The following is a 21,932-nucleotide window of genomic DNA, read 5'->3' as shown; positions in this document are numbered from 1 at the left end:
CTGGACAACATCTTCCGTTTTCAGGATCAGGCCACCAGCTTATCCTGAATTGAACTTCAAGACACCATCCTATTATTAACTAAGACCATTTTCTTCTCGCTACACTGCACTTCCCATCTCAACCCTTACACCGCCACAGGATTCCTTTGTCTGCACTATTATTTCCTCTGTGTTCTAATTCTCCAACGTCCTTGTTGCCAGTCTCCCAAGTTTCATATGACATCAACTGCAAAAGAATTACAAGTATAAGAACATAAGTAATAGGGAAAGGAATGGTCCTTTTGGCCCCTCAAGCCAAGTGTTACATCATTCAGTAGAATCACAGCTGTTCTGATTGTGGCCTTAACTCCAATTTCCTGCCTGTTCTCTATCCCACCCTCTCACCACCTTTGGATTAAGTTTTGCTCATCCATCATGCCCATCCCTACAAAGCTCTACTGAAACCCCATTCCCAGTGCATTCAAATCAGCATTTTCACCCATGCTTGCAAATTCCAACATAACAGCTCTCCTGCCTTTTCTCTGCAACCTTCTTGAGTTCTATACCCTAGCTCATTGAAACTGACCATTACAACCTCCTCCAGCCTTATGTCCCATCTCATAAATCCTAATCTTCAAATTTAGTTTCTTTTGCATTCTCGTACCCTCCACTAAGAAAAAGCACCTTCACGCCCATGCTTCCTTTATATTTGTTTGAAGGCTCTTTATCTTGCTATCATGTTCTACTTTTTGAAAAGTGTCCTCAAAACCTCTTTTTGACTGTGTAATCACCACCCCTGACTTTTATTACAAATGGATGTTTGTTTCTTCTCTGTGATGGACCTTAGAATATTTACTGTGTAAAAGATAGTTCCTCAGTGCATGATGTTACTGACGTTTTTGAGAGATTTCTTGATTTCACTGTGAGCTGATGTGAAGTGATGTGTGGCATTAATGATATCACTGTCCAGCAGCCCTCAAGACCTGCTGCAGATTTAAAGTGACTGTCATCTTATGATTTTCTTCAAAGGGCCTGAGTTGCAGCCTGGTGATGGAAATGGTCAACAATGGGAAAGCTTTACACAACGAAACAGAGCTTCTTCTGGCAGGCAAAATGTCTCTGGTAAGAAAGACCTAAATGGAAAAAAAAATGCTATGCAGAATAACATAGTGAGTTCCACGCTAACAGCTGTTTGAAGCGTCTCAATAGTTTATACGTACAGTAATGGAATAAGTTGCTTACTAATGACAAATTGAAGAGTTCCAAAGGTGCAATGAATTATAGGCTGGAATGTAACAGAGTAGTATAAAAAATTTACATGTAGAATACTAAATATTCAAATAGGTTAAAGGTTTGAATCTAGTTAAGAGATTTGAATCATCAGCATACAAAATATCAGATACCTGGGAATAAGATGCAGGCTAGAATTCAATTGAGGGATTTGGGTAGATTAAATATAAAATCATTGGTTAGAGGAGTAATTAAATCCAGGATGGTTTGGAGGATTTGACATATTATTTGTTTTAAGACACTGCATTAATGGGAGTTTAATATAATTTCTAATTATGCAGTTGCAACATTCTAGTGTCAGGTGAATTCTGTGATTTGGAGGTAGAACTAAATCTTTAGAATAAAGCAATATTTAGTGTAAGATCACCACATGACTTTGTTATTTAGCAAACTCAAAAAAGCTTTTTACAACAGATTTGTAGATCTGACCAGTGGATGCCCTTCTGTGATATTATTTCTTCATTTACTGTTTGCATCTCTCCTGAAGGCAGTAATATTTGCTGGGGTAACAGTTCTGAATGTCCTGCCTGTCCACACTGCTTCACCCAAATGTTTATTCGCTCTTATGTGTGATGCTAATGCCAGATGTCAGCAGGGAATTTGACCATGCAGGAGCTCACAAACAGGACTGAAACAGCTGCGTGCATGATGTCTGTGCTTTCGTATTCAAATGGTAATGACTGGACAGCAGTTAGAAGCAGGAAACCTGCATGATTTCCCCATTCCCTCTGTCAAAGAACTGAGGCCATATCTATCACTTACCCCACTGCCATGAATGAGACTATGTAGCTGAGCATGTACTGGGAATTAGAATCACACCTAGAGGAAAGGAAAATGGTTATAGTTGTTGGAGGTCAATCATCTCAATCCCAGGAATTCCCTGTTGGAGTGCCTCAGGGTAGTGTCCCAGGCCCAACCATTTTCAATTCCTTCATCAATTGACTTTCCCTCCATCTTAAGGTCAGATGTTTGCAGAAAGCTGCACAATGCTCAGCATCTTACGTAATTCCTTCGATGTAAAAGCAGTCCATGTCCAAAGGCATCAAGACCTGGAGAACAACTAGACTTAGACTGACACGTGACAGGTAACATGTATGGCACATGTGTGTCAGGCAATAACCATCTCCAACAAGAGCGAGCCTAATTGTCTTCCTTTCTCATTCAGTGCCATTACTATTGCTGAATTCCCTAGTATCAATATCCTAGAGATTACCATTGACCAAAATTGAACTGGACCAGCATATAATTACTGAGGCTACAACAGCATGTCAAGGACTGTGAATTCAGTGATGAATAACTCACCTTCTGATTTCCCCCAACTGTCTGCCAAATACAAGGCACAAATCAGGAGCGTGATGCAATAATCTCCATTTGCCATGGTGAGTGCACCTTCAACAACGCTCAAGGAGCTTAGCCAATCCAGGACAAAGCAGCTTGCCTGGGTGAAATACTATCCACCATTTTAAACATTCCTCCTCCACCAGTGCAGAGTGGCAGCAGTGTGCAACATCAACAAGATGCACCTCAGCAATTGCCCAGAGCTCCTCAAATAGTACCTTTCAAGTTCAAACCTCTACCATCTAGAAGAACAAGGCTGCAGATACAGGGGTGTATCACTACTTGCACGTTCCCTTCCAAACTACACACTGTCCTAACCCAGAACTACATAGCTGTTCCTTCAATGTCACTGGGTAAAAATCTAAGAATTCCTTTCTCAACAAAGCTTTGGGTGTCCCTATGCCACATAGATTGCAGTAGTTCGAGAAGGCAACTCAGTACCATGTTATAGAGTTATACAGCCCTGAAACAGACCGTTCGGTCCGCCACATCCATGCTGACCAAGTTTCCCAAACTAACTTAATCCCACTTGGCCCAAATCTTTCTAAACTTTCCTATTCTAGTACCTATCCAAATGTCCCTTAAGTGTTGTAACTATAATCTCCATCTACCCCTTTCTCTGGCAGTTCATTGCACATATGAAACACCCTCTGTATGAAAAATTTACCCCTCAGGTCCCTTTTAAATCTTTCTCCTGTCGCCTTAAAAATATGCCCCCTGGTTTAGAACTCCCCAACCCTAGGGAAAAGACGTTTGTTATTCACCTTATCTATGCCCCTCATGATTTTATAAACCTCCATAAGGTCACTCCTCAACCTCCAACTCTTCAGTAAAAGAAGTTCCAGCTTATCCAGCCTCTCCTTATAACTCAAACCCTCTAATCCTGGTAACGTTCTTGTAAATCTTTTCTGCACCCTCTCCAATTTAATAATATCCTTCCTATAGCAGGGTGACCAGAATTGTCCACAGTGCTCCAAAAGTGGCCTCACTGACGTCCTGTACAACTGCAACATGACATCCCAACTCCTAAACTCAGTGGTCTGAGAAATGAAAGCAAGCGTTCCAAACACCTTTACCACTTTGTCTACCGTGATGCAATTTCCAATGAACTATATACCTAAACCCCTAGATCTCTCTGTTCTACAGCATTTCCCAGGGCGCTACCATTTACTGTGTAAGTCCTGCCCTTGTTCATCTTACCAAAATGCAGCACCTCGCATTTATCTAAATTAAATTCCATCTGCCACCCATTGGCCCAATTGATCGAGATCCCTTTGTACTCTTAGATAAGCTTCCTCGCTGTTTACAAATCTACAAATTTTGGTGTCATCCACAAACATATTAACCATGCTTCCTGTATTCCCATCCACATCCACAATGACAAACAACAGTGGATCCAGCACCGAACCCTGTGGAACACTGCTGGTCACAGGCCTCCAGCCCAAGAAACAACCCTCAGTTACCACCCTCTGTCCCCTACCATCAAGCCAATTTTGTATCCAATCGGCAAACTCTCCCTAAGTCCCATGTGATCTAACTTTACCAACCAGTCTACCATGTGGAAACTTGTCAAAGGCTTTACTAAAGTTCATGTAGACAACATCTGCCCTCATCTATTTTCTTGTTCTCCAGACATTTAGAAATTCAACAACACATGCTAGCCTGACCAGCAATGCCAATTAGAAAACAAAACTCGGTGCCTTCTGGTCTGAAAGGCTGTGTTGCACACTATCTTTCCTTCGGCTATCTAGTTATTAACATGGTCAGTGAGATCAGTCAATTTTTTTTTGACTGCTCAGTGTTGCAACTCGGCTGTATCTTGTGTTATTTGCAGCTGGTCAAAAATCAAGTATGTCAGTTCCTCAGCTCAGTTGAACCTGTGACATTTGGAATAAAATTCTGGAACTGCAATTAATGTTGGCTGCTTATATTTTACTGCATTTTTAGTTAATTTGTAAGTTAGTGATAGGTGTAACAAAACTAACATCTAATATGAGTAGGTTTAGAGAGTGTTTCTGATTCAGAGCAAATTGGAGTCCTTACTGAATGTGAAATGAAACACTGTTTTGAGGCGATTTCACATGCATCAGATAGGTGTCCTGCACTGCTCCCAGATGCTAGCTGTCTGAAACCCATAGACTGTAACTGCTTAGTCATTCACTTCTGAACTTTAAACATCATAAAACTCAAGAGAGAGAAAGTACATCAAATTCCACCTGCATGTATTATTCTGTTCTGATGAAGGGTCTAGGCCCGAAACGTCAGCCTCTCTGCTCCTATGATGCTGCTTGGCCTGCTGTGTTCATCCAGCCCTGCACCTTGTTGTCTCGGATTCTCCAGCATCTGCAGTTCCTACTATCTCTGTATTATTCTAGTGTTTGTTTTTAAGTTATTCCTGCTATGCACGCTGTTGTATGTTCTCCTTTCTGGCTGCAGCAGTTGGATCCGCCTCAGAAGGACGAACTCACTGGAGCTCTGGCTAATGTGGACCTGCAGCTTCGGAAACTAGCAGAGATTCCTTGGCTATGTCAGCTTATCGAGCCAAGTGATGACGAGGTAAGTTTGCACACCTACAGGGAATTTTACAAAATGAGTGATTTGTACATTGGCACATGTAAGTTTGTTGTCTGCTTTTTGGCCATTTCCTTCCTTCCCCTCTTGAAGGTGCTGACTGTTGCAGAAATACAGTTTTGTCTTTTTTGCCACAATAATGGTGGTTGTGTACTTCACTGCAGAATGCTGATCTCCCTCATAATCCTGCAGTCGCCACACAAAGATTGTGGATATGTAGCTAATTGTGTCCATACGGATAGCGACTGGATGCTTCAGTCCATTACATAGGAACTTGATGCAAGATTAGGCAATTCCGCCCCTTAAGCTTACTCCACCATTTAATGCATTCAGGGCTAGTCTCACTTCCACCGCAATTCCACTTTCCTGCGTACTCCCCATAACCCTTTAACCTGTTACTAATTAAAAATCTAATGATCATCTCCTGAAATTTATTCAGTGTCCTGGTTCAACTAAGTCTCTGCTGGTGCTGTGCTGTCCCACCCCACCCAGCCTGCCATTCACCTTGATGCAATCATGCTCCATGACATGGGAAGCAATCAGACTCCCCATTCTCACAGACTCAAAAGCCTACTGGAAAGGTTACTAACTGCTCTAGGCAACAGCAGTTAATATTTATGTAGCTACTGTTAACCCAATGTCAAGATGGATGGAATTATGGGCCACATGAAGCATTAAATAAAGCCTCATTGCTTTCCCAACAATGAGTCCCTGGCTGCACCTCCCTCAAAGATAATGACCAGCACTCAATCTAATCTGCACAGGGCATTGGTGGAAGATTGTGTCCCTAATTGCAACTGCGTCTATTGGCCCCAGACCTGTGGAATGGATCAACTGCCCACTAATCTTTCTTGCAGAAAGATCCTTATTTTCACCACTCAGCATGTTAGGAGACCATCAGACATAATCAAATCAGGCACCCCTTTATGAGATTTATCCCTCATCTGAAAGCAGTCGAGTACAGATGTCTTAATGATCTCCTGAGCAGGTGACACCTGTTCATTCTGTTAAATGTAAATAATTCAATAACACAATTTGCAAGGAACAGGGAAGTTCGTTATATATCCTGGCTGACATTAACTCTCAGCTAAAACCACACAAAATAGATCTTGTCCTCATTAATTTATAAGTAGTGTTGTAAATGGTTTCTTCACCTACCCGAAACAAGGATAACAATTCTAATGTTATCTAGTGGCCATTAAACACTTTGGTACACCCTGAGAATGTAAAGGGTACTACATAAATGCAAGTATTAGCTTTGTTACAGCTCTCATGAAGATTACTTCTAAAATAATCAAGCCTTGGACTTGATGACCCTGATTTCAACTGAGGAGAATGGCCAGGTGTGAAGTTGGCAGAACTCTGTAAGGGACAAGCTCTTTTAATTCTCGGGTCTAATTGCTCAAAAATAGGTTTGCCTCCCACCCAGTCCTTGGATCAATGTTGTGCATATGTGGTAGCTGTGTATATCTGAAGAGTATTGTACGTATGTAGTGGGTCTGTGTAGCTGTTTATCTGTTTTAGTAATTTATATGTGCATGTATGTGCAGCATGTTTTCTTTTTATTCATTCATGCTGCCAAGCACCCATCGATCCCAAACATTTCTAATTTGCTAACCAACCTGCATGTGGCACTGTATCAAATGCTATCTGAAAGTTCAAAAACGTAACATATCCAGCACTACCCTCGTCTATTGCCTGTTTCACCTCGTCAAAAAGTCAGTTAAATTTGTCAGACATGATCTGTCCTTGAAGGTCCACGTTGATTGTCTAGTATCAACTTATTTTTCTCTAAGTGTATATTTACCTTATCTTATTATGGCCTGCATCAGCTTTCCCACAATTAATGTCAAGCTGACAGGTCTGTAGCTCCCAGGCATAACCGTTTCCCCTTTCTTAAATAACGGCATCACATTTTGCAATCCTCCAGTACCCAGAACTGCGTTCAGAGAGGCCTTGAAAATTTTTGTCAATTTCTGTCAATGGCTATCATTATTGTTACTTCTTTACTAATCTCATGTCTTTGTGTGTTGCCTAGGGCCAGTTATTGGAATATTCTAAGCGCACTCGTAGTGCCAAATTTCGTCTTGTGTCAAAGTTAAAAAAAGAGAAAAACAACAAGAACAAGGAAACCAGGGGGAATATGGGACTACCAGGTACGTGTGTGAACTCTGACCCTCCTTCACTCCATGCTTTGTGTCTGGTATCATTAACTTGCGTTGTCGTCATCGTTGTCATCTAGCTTTGCTACTGCACGTTCTGTTCACATTTGGAGAGATTTGCATAGACGTTGATCACAAGTGCAATCCACATTTTACCAATCATACAAGTTCCGTTATGTTGATGGAATTTTGAGTTTTTACACTTCAAATATAGCTGCTTGGTTGAGGCATTTGTGGTAGTGTCTTAAGAGAAATCAGTAAGCCCCATTGTCACCTCTCTCTTTACAACTTCATGCCCAATAGTGGTACCACAGGCTGCTGTGTTGTGACACACTGAGATAAAAATCACACACCAGGCCGTATATCTTAACCCCGAATTCATCGCCCTGTGAAGTTGCGCGGTGATAGAATGCACATGCTTTACGCAATGGAGATGGGTATTCCAAAGTTGGTCTTTCATTTGTGTTTGGAGGATGCAGGTAGAAATTATTTCCATACCAGAAGATAAGACATTACTTTCCAAATAATTCTTTAGCGTGACATGCTGAGAGTTGTGGTATTAGCCATATATACCAATAGGTTCCTGGGTTTTATCTAATCTAACCTTGATAAATGTACAGCAAATGGTCTCAAAAAACTAAATGAAATATTAGCTAATTGTCATTTCTACTGGAAAGTGAATGTTTGGTGGTAAGGACAGAATTGAGCCTGACTCTGAGCCTTCTAACAGTGAAATACCCTGCTAACATCTACAGTCCAGAACTGAGGGTAGATAGAGATTGGATAGCGCAGCAAAGCTGCTGCTGATGCGGTGGTACCCGAGCAACTTGTAGAGGCCTACCTGTTTACCCTTGCTTAGCATAAATAATGATGTGGAGGCATAGGTGTTAGACTTGGGGAGACAAAACCAGAAGTCACATTACACCAGTTATAGTCCAACAGGTTTATTTGAAGTCATAAGCTTTCCGAGTGCTGCTCCTTTGTCAGGCTGAAAGCTTGTAATTTCATCTAAACCTGTTGGACTATAACCTGGTGTCGTGTGACTTCTGACTTCAGAATAAATAATAGCTCAGATAAGATGGAATTTCCCCTCAGTCTAAACCTGTGCAGAATTTCCTAAGCCAGATCTTTGATACTATACCTTAGGCCTTTGCAAAATCCCCTCCAACTGAACTCTGTGCAGAATCTCCTACACCTGAACCTTGCATCGAACTGCTGTCTTCCACCTGAACTTTCTGCAGAATTTTCCCCTCCAATATAAAAGCACTTATTCTAAATGTTTAATTTAAGCAGTAATAAATTGTAGAAAATCAAAGTACATTCTATGTTCACTATTTTGAATAGGAAATTGTTGTATTTGTTTGGTGGTACTAATGTATTGCAGACGCATTTGAGGGTGTGCTCCAGGCTGCAGTTTTAAATGGAACTTGCATTAGTAGATACTGCACATTTGGGCACAATATCTAATTTAATACCAGAACTTATAGTTTGCATCAGCACTGGATCTCTCAGTTAAATCCACATATCCTAACTTATATTATATTTGGACTGTAAGTTTTAATCTTGATTCCTACCAGTCAGAAAAATGCAAACCAACTTTAATTAACTTAAAGTGGTAGTTTCAGGGACCACCTTAGCAAAAGAGAGGCAATACATGGTCAGTGGAATACAGAGCTAGAAGATGGTGGAAGGCATATTAATGCATTCACCATGTACCCAACTTTATTTTCACCTCCGTTGTTGTTTCTCTGTTGATAGTGTTAATTTTTAGTGTACTGGGGATTGAAGTCAAGTGACCTTTCTTCAAATAATTTTAGCCAACGAATATCAGCAGGCTGTTTGACCCTAACTCCCAATTCTTTCTTCACCCAAAATCCATTTGCAACAAGGCTCATTTGAGCAGGAACTATGAACAACTCCTTTGACAGATTACATCCCAAGTGGTGTGGAAATCACTGATAACACTCTGACAGAAGCAGGGTTGACTTAGCTAATTGAGAGCAGATCAGAGGTGGTATTTGGGATGCTGCCTCAGCACAACAGCAGAGGGGCATTTACTAATGTGATATCAGAGAACCCACCTTTCATTGACTGGCAAGGCTATCTATGAACTATAGTTCGACAGAGAAATTGGGATAGGGCAGCGGATGTTTTGATAACGTAGCCTGGAGTTCTTCACTCAAAAACAGATATTTCATTTCAGCAGCTGAACCGGACTCCAAATTGGATTATGTACTTAGTGATTTACGGTGTCTCCCTGAAATATCTCTTGCAAGATTAGCTGATAGTGTACTCTGCACTCTCTGAAACTTCTGTGGGCCTTTTTTTTGCTAGCGGGTGATGGTTGTGCGTTTCTCTTTGCCTTTGGGATTGTGGGTACTGAAGGTGGCGCTGCTCTTCGCTTTCCCACAGTGCATCAGTGGGGTACTGAGGAGGTGGCAGCCTGGTTAGAGCATCTTAGCCTGTTCGAGTACAGAGACATCTTCATCCGGCATGACATCCGTGGTTCAGAGCTCTTGCATCTGGAGAGACGAGACCTGAAGGTATATGAGTGATATTTTCACTTCTGCATGAATACCAAACTAATGCAGCCTGCCCTTATCAGTATTGTCTTTCTGCTATAACTTGCTGTTTGTTGAGATCACATCAGTTGGAAGGTGCAATGGAACCCTGAGCTCCAAAGGAGTCTGAAAAAAGTTACACAATGGTCAGGGTAATCTTGGTTAGGCAAATCACCAGTACACTGGCAACTACACACCCATAAAGCTTTCAAGACAAAATATCCAAATGCAATTATTTGTTTAAGGAAAAGAGCATACAAGCTAGAGAACAGGTTCTTTACAGGGACATTGTGGAATAACTTTGGAGAGCGACTTCACTCTTGTGGTGCAGAGAGAAAGATAATTTTAGTACAGATTAATAAACGTAAATCTAAACATAATCTGTAGCTGGGTGCTGAGCTGCAGAGGACTCACTGGCATGGATTTTAACCTGAATGCAGGTTCTCTACTGGAGGGCTGATGAGGTTGAAAAGTCTGGAACATTGGGTTTCCCCAGTGTTCTGCTGAATTTAACTACAGGGTTGCTTCGAGTATGTTTCTGCCCACAGACAACATGATTGACAGTCTGAAGGCATTTTCAACAGGAAGTCGGCTGCACAGGGCCAAAGTCAACGAAGACATATATTCAAAGAGACAGCAAGACCATGGTGGCTGAGGAAAATGGAATGAGTAGTGAAGGGCAGTGGTAAGCGTGGCTAACCCTTACAATAAAGGCACACAATCTCATTAATAACGAACTGTCTCCTACTAGCCAATCTGACATCCAACCCTTATGTTGCCACCATTAAAACCAGGATCATCATAGAATCCCTACAGTGTGGAAACAGGCCCTTCGGCCCAACAAGTCCACACCAAACCTCAGAGCATCCCATCCAGACCCATTCCCCTGTAACCCACCTAATCTACACATCCCTGGACACTATGGGCAATTTAGCATGGCCAATCCACCTAACCTGCACATCTTTGAACTGCGGGAGGAAATCGGAGCACCCAGAGGAAGTCCATGCAGACACGGGGAGAATGTGCAAACTCCACACAGACAGTCGCCCGAGTGTGGAATCGAACCCAAGTGCTGGCGCTGTGAGGCAGCAGTGCTTACCACTGAGCCACCGTGCTGGGCAGGATCAAGGTGCACTCCTGTTTCTTGTTCATTGCAACTGTGTCTTTGACATGAACTGCTCATTCGTTCCTTAAAATTGAGAATTAGCCCATTGACTCTGATTCTGCTTGTTGTAGATTGGTGGCAAGCCAAGCACCCGAGTTGAGATTTAGTGGCCTAATCTGCTGATTACCTGGACAAGGACTCAATGGCTTTTTAATTGTTTTGGCTGCACTCAGAGGGGTGGAGGGGAAAGAAGCAAAAGGTTTAAAGGTTGAGGTTTGTACCAGCAACCTGATGTGGTGCCAGCTGCTGCCTTGGCTCTCTGAATATCTTGCATTCTGCTTCTTTCCTTTAACTGCTTATATTATTAGATCTCTCAATCCTGTACTCATCTCAGGGTAGTCATTGTTTAATCTCAAATATATGGACATTTATGAACAAAATGTTGTGGAGAACACTCCCTTTCATTTAAAATCTTTTATCCCCACAGGTGGCTGTGTTCAAGTATAACCCAACATCATGTGTGTTGTATATATTACGAGTCTTGTGTACGGCATGCCTTTCCTACTCAAACTAACCTTACATCCTATATAAAGATTTTCCGGCAATATTTTGGATATAAAGATATCAGCATTTTTCAATGTTATTAACTTAACTTCCTATAGCACTCAAAATATAGAGTATTACGGGTCCCAAAATACAAGGTGATTATATTGTATCTCCCAATCATGTCTCTCAGAGCTAACTTCTATTTTAGTTTTTATCTCTTGCTTATAAACTTGATGGTTCCGATTTCCCAATTTTGCACCATCTAATTTTTGAGTCTATCCCAGTTGCTTGCCAAAAGCTAGGCATGGCAGGTATTCATTCAACCATCATCCTGGCAACCAGTTGACCATCACTCAGGAATAACTTGAAGTTTAGGTTGTAGTCATACTGTTCCTGAATAAGCGGATTGGCATCATGATAAGTTTTCAGGGTCATACTGACCTGCTTTTGGGTGCATAAACAGAAATTGCTGTTGAAACTCAGCAGGTTTGACAGCATCTATGGGGAGAAAGCAGAATTATCTTATCGAGTCCAGTGACACTTCATCAGAACTGACGATGAAGACTCACTGGACTCGATGTGTTAATTCTGCTTCTCCCCACAGATGCTGCCAGACCTGCTGAGTTTCATCAGCAATTTCTCTTTTTGTTTCAGAACTCCAGCATCCACAGTTCGTTGTTTTATTCTACTTTTGGGTGCCCCTTTGCTCCCCAGGATTTTGTCTCATTATTCCTCATTGCCAGACTTACACTCACATCAGGAATTGCAAACCAATTTGAGGAGTCAATGCTCAAACTCGAACATCAACTCAAAATTTCACACTCACAATGAACTCTCCACATACGCACAAACCCTCAACAAACACTTGAAACACACATTGATTTGTACCTTTGGACCTGGCCTCCCTTGCTACCCAAATTAATACCCATTATAATCCTTCTGCGTGATTGAATTAGGAACATTGTAAAAGGGCATCAACTCACTGCACAAAAGTGCAGCTAATTCAGCACAAATTGACAATCTCACTTAGGCGATGACTGACAGGGGAAATGGAAAATTCTTTCACATAATTCCGTCAAGCAACTCAGATTCAAGTTTGGCATTTTTTTCATGTTGCTTGACAGAGCTGTATAAAGAGCTTTGTCAACTACTCTATACCGACCTGAGAACGCTTGATGGGACATAATATTGGGACCCTCGCACTGCATCTAGACCTCCAAATAAAATCGCAAGAATGATGCTTTGTGAGGTGACCTTGGTGCTGGTGGAATGACTGGTTATAAGGACCCATATTAAGCACCAGTGGGTTAGGCACGGCATCCCAGTGAGATATCTGGTGTGTACTAGAGTAGTCAGTGCTATAAACCAGTAGAATTTGGCTTTTTAACGCTATGATATTTATTGTGTACCAATAGAAAGACACTGTACCCTTCCAGTATATTTATTGTGTTCTGAGATTACACAATGTACTTAACTAATTTCTGAATAGATTTTGATGAGGATAGAAGTGGCTAACTTAAACATGACTAATACGTAATTGTGCAATACTGTGAATAAAAGTCTGCTGTCTTTAATTTATCCCCTTTCTCTCCCAGTCAAGGACATACATCATTTTGGGAGAAGAAGACATTTGAGCTGATTATTGAGCTGTGTAGTAAAACTATTGTTACACGGATGAGGAAGAATGCATAGTTGGTTCCTGAGAGCCTTTTTGGGCCTTTATTTTATCCATTTAACTCAGTTTCCTTTTCAGGTTATTCCATTTCTTTGGCCTACATTTTGTTTCAGATTGTTCTATTATTTACTAAACTAACGCACTGGCAATAAATACCTGTCCTCTAACCTGTGTTTGGCAGGACTTGGGGATAGCGAGAGTGGGCCACATGAAGCGAATCCTACATGGAATCAAGGAGTTGAGCCGGAATACTCCTGTCAGCGAAGTGTGATGTATGTGTTCAACTCCTGCATATACAGAGCTACCTAAACTTCCAGCCCATTGCATTGAGGACCAAAGAGGCTAACCTTGGGCTTTATGCATCACCGTCAGCTAATCGGAGAATGTGGCCTTGAAACAGCCAACAAATAACAAAACCGTAAGAGATCTGATTAATAATCTCCCACCCAGTAGAAAGTGGGAACAAGGCTTAACCAATCAAACTGATGCTGCGTTCAAGGTAAAAATCTGTTAAATTGGAATTAAAGTTACCTCAAGCAAATATCCATGGCAACCAGTTAGATTGGATTTAACTCTGAAGATCACCTAGGTCTCAGGCTGAATGTGATCTGTCTAAAATTTAACAGTGATTGCAATGAAGAGGAATCATGATCCTTCGACTAAGGAATGTACTGCACACCAGTGACTTAATCTCAGAAACTGTTTTCAAAAGGGACAAAGCATCTCTTTATTATGTATACTCAGTGATTTAATGAAACTGTAATTTGGACAGAACCTGTAGTATTTCACATCCACAGATATTAACTGAACACTTCCATATTGTGATCAGTGACAGTTGTGGTTTGATTGTGGAGCCCTCTATTTCTCTCTCGTCATAAGGGCTATTCACACACCTTTTTCAGAATACCAACTTTAAAAACATGGAAGTGCTATTACAATGTCTTCCTGCATTGATTGTCCTCGAAACCGTTGGTGTTGACGTGTTGTATCTCATTGCCTTGGTAACTTAGAGACATTTATGTATTCCAGAGTGACAAGAAGCAATCTCAAGCTTGTGCATGTGTCTTAGGTAGAACAGCACTTAAAACAGCACAGCCCCCTAATATATTCTAAACCCAATCTAGCTCTTCAACAGTAGTGCAGTACTCATGTGTTCTTACATGATGCAGATTGGAAAATCAAAGAAATGTGATAACCAGTCCTGAAGTGTTTTGAAGTTTCTAGAATATTTGGAAGTCAGTCCTGAAGTCTGTATGGTATCTGGAAATCAGTCCTAGAGTGTCTGTGATGTCTGAAAGTCAATCCTGAAGTATTTGGGATGAATGACAGCCAGTTCTTGAAAGTTTTGGAATGTGCACCTGTGTGTGTGTCTGTGACAGAATCCTAAGAAAGATTTACATTTATATCACTTTTTATGACCTCATAACATTCCAAATTACCTTACAACCATCAGGTTCTGTTGAAGTGTAGTCACTGTTGTAGTTTAAGAAATGCACACAGCAAGTTTCCACCAAGAGCGATGTGATACTAAATAGGCAGTCTGTTTATAGCCATATTGGTTGAGAAATGAGTCTTGCCCGAGACAGGGGAGCTCCCTGCTTCAGATAATGTTTTGGAACTTCTGTGTTCACCTGAGAGGGCAGACTCATTTAAAATCTCATTTAAAACTTGATACCTGCAACAATGCAGCACTCCTTTGATAATTCTTGAGTATTTGGGATGTGAGAGTGGAAATCCCATTGTACATGGGATGTGTGACAGTGAATCCCAGCATATCTGAGATGTGTGAGTGAATACCGGTGTATCTGGGATACGTAGGAATGAAACCTGGTGGAACTGGGATGTGTAAGAGTGACTTCTTGTCGATCTGGGATGTGTGTATGTGAGAATCCAGGTTTAATTGGGATGTGTGAGAGTGAATCCCAGATTGTCTGGGACGTGTGTAAGTGTGTGACTGAGTAAGAGAAGCCACGTGTCAGTGGGATGTGAGAGAGTAAATCCTTGTCAATCTGGGATGAGTGAGAGTGTTTCCTGGTGAATCTAAGATGTTTGAGGGTCAGTGCTGCAGTGTTTAGGATGTCTGAAGAATAAGACAAATAAAAGTAACCAACGTTTTCAGGGATTCTGATTTTGTTGTATATAGCACAACGTCATACTCCTCATCATGAGCTGATTGTTGTCCTTGATTTTGCCCAGTATTTGCAATATTTTTGCCATTTCAGTGCTGGAAGTTATTGAGATTTGTGAGCAAACACGTTGACCACAGGATTTTGTGGCACAGTGCACTTCCTTCAAGATTTGTTTGCCAATGTTTTTTTAATGTTCAATCTTCCTGCAGTTTTGCACAACCCTCAGCTTGGAAGAATAGAACTGGCTGAGAATTCCTCTCAGAATCTCTAATATACTGTCAACTTAAATATTATTGAGGCATCTCCAAACCAATTGTTCTAATCTTTGTATCTACATCCTTCCATGACCTTTTCCATCACTATTTCTATATCATTCTCCACCCAAACTCCCCATTCCAGTTACTCTATCCTCATTGTCTGTCTCACCCAAACCCATTCGTGCATCCTGGTGTGCATGCCTTCAGCCTTCTTGGTCCGGCTCTCTGGAGTCTCTTACCCTTGTCTCCTATAAGAGTTTGCTTAACATGTATCTCTCTAATAAAGCTTTTGATCCCTCCTTGATTAACTTTTCCTTTAAATTATTATTTTTTTTATTTCCCTGCATGTCTTCGAGTACCTTTTTGATGTACTTTTTATCTTGGAGCTGTGTTATAAATACAACTGTGGCCTGCTGCTCTCAAGTTCATCATTCCTCTGTTTAAATAGTGGAACTCCCCAACACTGGATTCTTATATACTGTTCCTAGATACTTTTCATACCTGGGTTATCCCAAATAATGCACCCCTCCTACATCACCACCCTTGGTCCGGCAACTGTCCTTAATAAACACATCTTTTACTCCAATGAACTTTATTCAGGTGAACTAATTCTCACCAACCTGCTTTATCTTGCAATTTTTGATGCAGTTTGCCTTGGTGCTGAATTCCTGTGCAGGTCAAGCAATGCATTTAGTTGTTTCTCACAGCAGAAACATTATCGGCTTCACTGCCAGTCAGCTTTTCATAGTGGAACCCACGCTATTTCCCACACAATCGTGTCCAGGTCATTAACGTTGGTGAATTCTCCAGGCTATGCGGTTGAATAGCCGAATCCATTCTTTGCTTAGCCCAATGTCCATAGGCAATTAGCCAAAAATTAGCTATTAGTGGGAATCTGGCATATTACATGTATATGAAAATGCTGGAGTAGCATTTCCACACAGTGGCCAATGAATCCTCCTATTTTTATAGTTTTTGCCTCCATGATTACAGCCCACCCAATGTAAGTTTCACATCTCAGTGACTAGCAGGAAAAATTAGTATATTCAGAGGGAAGTATAAATTAACAAATTAAATAAAAACATAGTTTCAAATTAGTCATAAAGCAGATCTTTGAAAAAAAATTAAGTCCAGTCATTCTGCAATTACTATCTGATAGAGCTGTGAAAATGGAATTCAACAAGGAGGGAAATCTTGTTATAATTATCCCAGATTCAGAAAGTACCCGACAATCAAAAATCAGAACAAAGACCCAATGGCGTAAGACGTTTTATACATATAACTCCACATACTATCATTTCGCCTTATCAATGCACCGCATTACCACCTTTTCAACAAATCAGCAATGCTATAGTCCCAAATTCACACCATGTGTTTCCATCTTTCTTGTCTGCATTTTCATGTTTTACCCCTCCTATCTTCACACCACCACAGCGCTCTGTCCTACTTATCCACCTTCCTGCGTATGTAACTTACTGTCTTTAGGAGCACATACCTCTCTTGACTATTTGTACTTTTGAGTTCCAGACCCATTATTTGGGCAAAACCACCACCCCCTCTTAGTGCTAACATATACTTTTCTAGAATTGACTACACCCTAGTAAGGGTGCAAGGCATTTCTGTTCACCTTCTCCCTTCACAAATTTATCTAAATCATTCATTCTGTTGTTTGGAAATATTTTCGACTGAACTGCCATGTAAGTGACCTCTGCTGCTGTAAATGAAGGTGCCATATTGAAAACACAACATACATGGAATAAGAGACAGTAGGAACTGCCGATGCTGGAGAATCTGAGATAACAAGGTGTAGAGCTGGATGAACACAGCAGGCCAAGCAGCATCAGAGGAGCAGGAAGGCTGACGTTTCGAGTCGAGACCCTTCTTCAGAAAAAAAAAAAAAAAATTTTTCTGAAGAAGGGTCTCGACCTGAAACGTCAGCTATACATGGAGTAAGGATGTTGACTTTAAGATGTCAGTTTTCACTCTCATCACAGCTACATGTTGTAAATTCACCACTTTTATTATGAGATAGGTAACCTTTTGTATGGCAATGCAGATTACTGTTTAATGCAAATATTGTGGTTTTATGACCTGATTCCCCTCTTGTTAAAAAAGAGTACCGAGTAAGAGATACTTAAGGGTTAATTATTTTTTGCATTTTGAGGAATCACTTTTAACAAAAAAGATTATCAAAGTCGTTAACGCAAATATAAAAACATCACTCTCATTCAAGAATAAGGTAGATGTTGGAGCAAGAGAGAATTTGTTGATGGATTAATATATTGTTAGCAGGGAAATGTTGTATTAATGGGAAAATTGTGTCTTAACAGAGAAAGCGGGGTGGTGCATTAACGGAGAGGCAAAATCATAATGGTGTATTAAGGGAGACACTGAGGGCTGAATTTTCATTCATGATCCCAAATAAAATATCTGTTATCCCTGCTGAAATAAGGTGGGATCACAGCGCACAATGTCGTCATACTGCCTTGGCATGGATTTCCGTCCCATTGCACCAAGGTTAGTCTAATTTTTTATTTGTCCACATTATGGAGATGGTGATTGGAGGATAGTAACCAGGAGCCCACTGGAATTTCCTGGTATCTGTCTCTCTTAGCACAGCTTCCTGGCAGCACTATATGGAAGGTGACAGTAGGCCCAAGAAACGATGGTAATAGCCTTGCAGTCCATCAAAGTAAAGAGGAGGCTTTTAAGCAGCCTCCCTCACATCCATTCTAGTTTCCATTTATCTTCCTTGCGGCAAGAATTCAATCAAAAACCTGCCATACATATCAGAGAGCCTACCAAGGCAGGAAATTGTTTTGATTTGGGCCAAAATTGGAGGGGCAGGCAGGATTCCTGCCCAACCTAAACCATACCCCAGAGAGAAGAACATAAATAACTGAATAGAGCAGCAGTGCATTAACGGTGAGAAACAAATGGGTTGATGAAGAAACATGGTACTTTAACATAGAGCAAGAAATATTGCATTAACAGCTCTCTTGTTTTAAGCGAGATTATGTTTTGACGCAGTGAAGTCTGGGCAGTTAAGCTTCCTACTAGTATGACAGATTGGATTTAAAGTACTTTTAAAGCTTTTAATACTTCAATATAACTGTTTGACATATATTGAGACTGCACTTGCATTCAGAGGGAGACTGTTGGTTTCTGTTGAAAGGCGTCCATAACTCTTGTTAAATATGAGACTGTGTTACTGCTTAGTTCTGTTTAAAGGAAGATTGCAGTTCTACTTAAAGGGAGATCACAACTCACTGCCCTGTTCGAAGGTAGCTGCTCAGTACTGTTGATGTTTTTGTGCCTTTGTTTGCCAGCAAAGGATCTGGCCTGAGACTCCAGACTTGACACAGATGAATGCAGGTTTCACTGCACCTCTGCCTTAACTCGCCAAGTGACTGAATTCCTTGTTATTTACCTCACTCTCTGGAACACTGTTTTATTTAGAGAGCACCCAATGGACCAGGTTCTCTGGGTTCTGTCTATCTTCTGCCTCTCCATGAGGTCTGCATGTTGTATTTATTCTTAATTTATATATAAATATGGTTGTGACTGTATTTTTGTACATAATTAATTGTCATTTGATGTATATATTTCCTGTAAATACAATGGGATTGAGTCCAATCTTCCAGTAAAATGTTTTTTTCTCAGTTTTCTATGGCTCAGATTTCTGTGATTCCTTGAAATGTTAATTTCTCTCTCAGTACTGGTTTTTTATATTGAACAAATTTATTAGACTTCTTTGAAGATGTAATAAGGTCGGTGAAGTGCAATTGAATTTCCAACAAGCATTCACTAAAGTGCCACTTAGTGTGTACTGCACAAGGTAAGAGCTTCTGGTTTTGAGGGTGATATATTAACGTAGGGGATTAGCTAACTTCTGGGCAGCACTGCATAAATGGGTAATTTTCAGGCTAGAAAACTAACTGGTGGTGTACAACAGTGATCAGTTATGGGACCTTAACTATTCATAATTTATATTAATGACTTGGTGAAGGAGCAGATAGAATGCTAGCCAAATTTGCTGAAGATACAAAGACAAGGAGGGAAGCAAGTGTAAGAAGAACAACATGTGCAAAGGGATATAGGTAGGTTAAGTAAGTGGGCAAAATTTTGGTAGATGAATTATATTGTGAAAAATTGTTAGATTATGCCTTTGGTAGTAAGAGTAGAAAAGGATATTATTTAAATAGTACAGAGGGATCTGGGCATTCTTGTACATGAATCACAAAATGTTAGCATGTACAGCAAATGGTAAGGAAGGCAAATGAAATGTAGGTCTTTTTTGCACGGGGAATGAAATATAATTGTAAGGAAGCCTTGCTGCAGGTCATTACTGAGAGCATACGGAATGGTTCAAGGGCAGTTTCAGTTTCCTTACTTAAGTAAGCGTATGTTTGCACTGGAACTAATGCAGAGAAGGTCCAGTGGGCTCATTCCTGAGATGAAATAATTGCCATATGAGGAACAGTTGAGCAGGTTGTGCCTATACATAGTGGAGTCAGCTTATTGCATCTGAATTTGAGGGGGCCCGACAGGGTCAATATAGGGAGGATGTTTACCCTCATGGGGGAATCTAGAACAAGGGGGCACAGCTTAAAAGTAAGAGGTCTTCAATTTAAGGCAAAGCCAAAGAATTTCTTCTTGCAAAGGGTTATTCGTCTTTGGAATGCTCTTCCACAAAGAGCGGCTGTCATTTAATATATTCAAACTTATTTAGACAGATCTTTGATCAACAAGGGAGTTATTGGAAACAGGCAGGGAATTGGAATAAAGGCCATAATCAGATGACCATATCTAATGGTTAAGCAGGGTCGATGGGCTGACTGATCTGATGACATTTAGACTCTTAGGAGTTTTTGGCTTTGTTATCATTGCTTTTCCCCGCCTTCTTCCTACTGGAAAACTGTCTGGGACCAATAAAACCTGGAAGAAGGCGGGGAAAAGCAATGATAACAAAGCCAAAAACTCCTAGAATGCATGTCACATCATTCTGATTGCCTGACCTGACATATTTGGGGGACGAGTGTATCTACAGAGAAACCCCTAGCAGGTCAGGCAGTCAGAATGATGCGATATGCATTCTAGTCAGTGTCCAACCAACTTCAAAGAGACTGCATACCCTCTGTTGAAGCTTCAACAGGCTCCCAGTTGTGGTACTGACTGATGTGAATGGCATTTTGCTCAGTGCACGCCACGCACAGCATATCATGCATTACCTGCTTCTGAGATAAAGGAAACCTGAAATTTTAAATAATTATCCATGGATATCCTAAAGCATGTCACAACTCATGAAGTACTTTTGAAAAGTGATCATTTGTTGTAATGTAAAAAATGTGGTGGCCAATTTGCACACAGAGAGGTCCCACGAATTGAAATGAGATAATTACCAGATAATCTGATATAGGGGCATTAGTTGAACCATGACAAGAGGGAGACCATCCTTGCTCTTCGATGAAGTGCTGTGGAGCTTTTATTTTACTGTTCACCTGGACATACAGCAGGCTGCCATGAAGAAAGCATTCAAGGGCAGTCAGGAGTCAACATTATCATTTGGCCTCATTTGTCAAGAATTCACCACTGAATACTGAAGCAGTCCACACCTTCTTAAAGTATTCAGGCAGGAGCTGATGTGACCAACAACATTCATGCTGCACAAATGCCGAAATGATTGTCTCCAATAAGACAGGATACAGCTGTCTCCTCTTGATATGCAAGAGCATTGTCATTGCTGAATTCCCCACTATCAACATCCTGCAAGGTCACCATTGACCAAAAGGACAGGGTGTTTCAGAAGGTGGTTAGCATGCCTGCCTTCATTGCTCACACCTTTGAACATAAGAGTCCGAATGTCATGTTGAGGTTGTTAAGGATGTTAGTGAGGCCTGAACTGGAACACTGTGCCCAGTTCTGGTTGTCCTGTTATAACAAGAATATTATTAAGCTGGAGAGGGTTCAGATAAGATTTACCAGGATGTTGCCGGGAATGGAGGGTTTGAATTATAAAAATAGGCTGGGACTTCCTTCGTTGGAGCGTACGAGGTTGAGGAGTGATATAGAGGTTTATAAAATCATGAGGGGTATAAATAAGCTGAATGGCGGATATGTTTTCCCTAGGGTGGGGGATTTCAATACTCGGGGGATATTTTTAAGGAGGAGAAAGATTTTAAAAAGTCATGAGGGACAATTTTTTTGTACAGAGTGGTTCATAGGTGCAATGAACTTCCAGAGGAGATGGTACATGTGGGTACAGTTACGTTTAAAAGACATTTAGATAAGTACATGAATGAGAAATGTTTGGAGGGAT

The 21,932-nt window shown here is 40.8% G+C and overlaps 1 protein-coding gene across 2 annotated transcripts in view; it reads left to right on the top strand.

Annotated features, from left to right (window-relative positions):
* Nucleotides 1-19,278, top strand: part of LOC109929240 (diacylglycerol kinase delta) — a 106,191-nt gene extending 86,913 nt beyond the window's left edge. Inside the window, exons 24-28 of one of the 2 annotated variants that reach the window (XM_048604319.1) lie at nt 1,009-1,101; nt 5,044-5,163; nt 7,217-7,334; nt 9,753-9,883; nt 13,409-19,278. In XM_048604319.1, the coding sequence (XP_048460276.1) occupies nt 1,009-1,101; nt 5,044-5,163; nt 7,217-7,334; nt 9,753-9,883; nt 13,409-13,498 (552 nt within the window). In that variant the 3' untranslated portion in view covers nt 13,499-19,278. The remainder of the gene's footprint in view (nt 1-1,008; nt 1,102-5,043; nt 5,164-7,216; nt 7,335-9,752; nt 9,884-13,408) is intronic. The other variant, XM_048604320.1, reaches the window with a different exon arrangement.
* Nucleotides 19,279-21,932: the final 2,654 nt, after the last annotated feature.

This window comes from Rhincodon typus, chromosome 13 (genome assembly GCF_021869965.1).
Source record: "Rhincodon typus isolate 14 chromosome 13, sRhiTyp1.1, whole genome shotgun sequence".
NCBI classification, from domain to species: Eukaryota; Metazoa; Chordata; class Chondrichthyes; order Orectolobiformes; family Rhincodontidae; genus Rhincodon; species Rhincodon typus.
The sequence above is the reverse complement of the archived record's forward strand: the minus strand, read 5'-3'. Positions and strand labels throughout refer to the sequence as shown.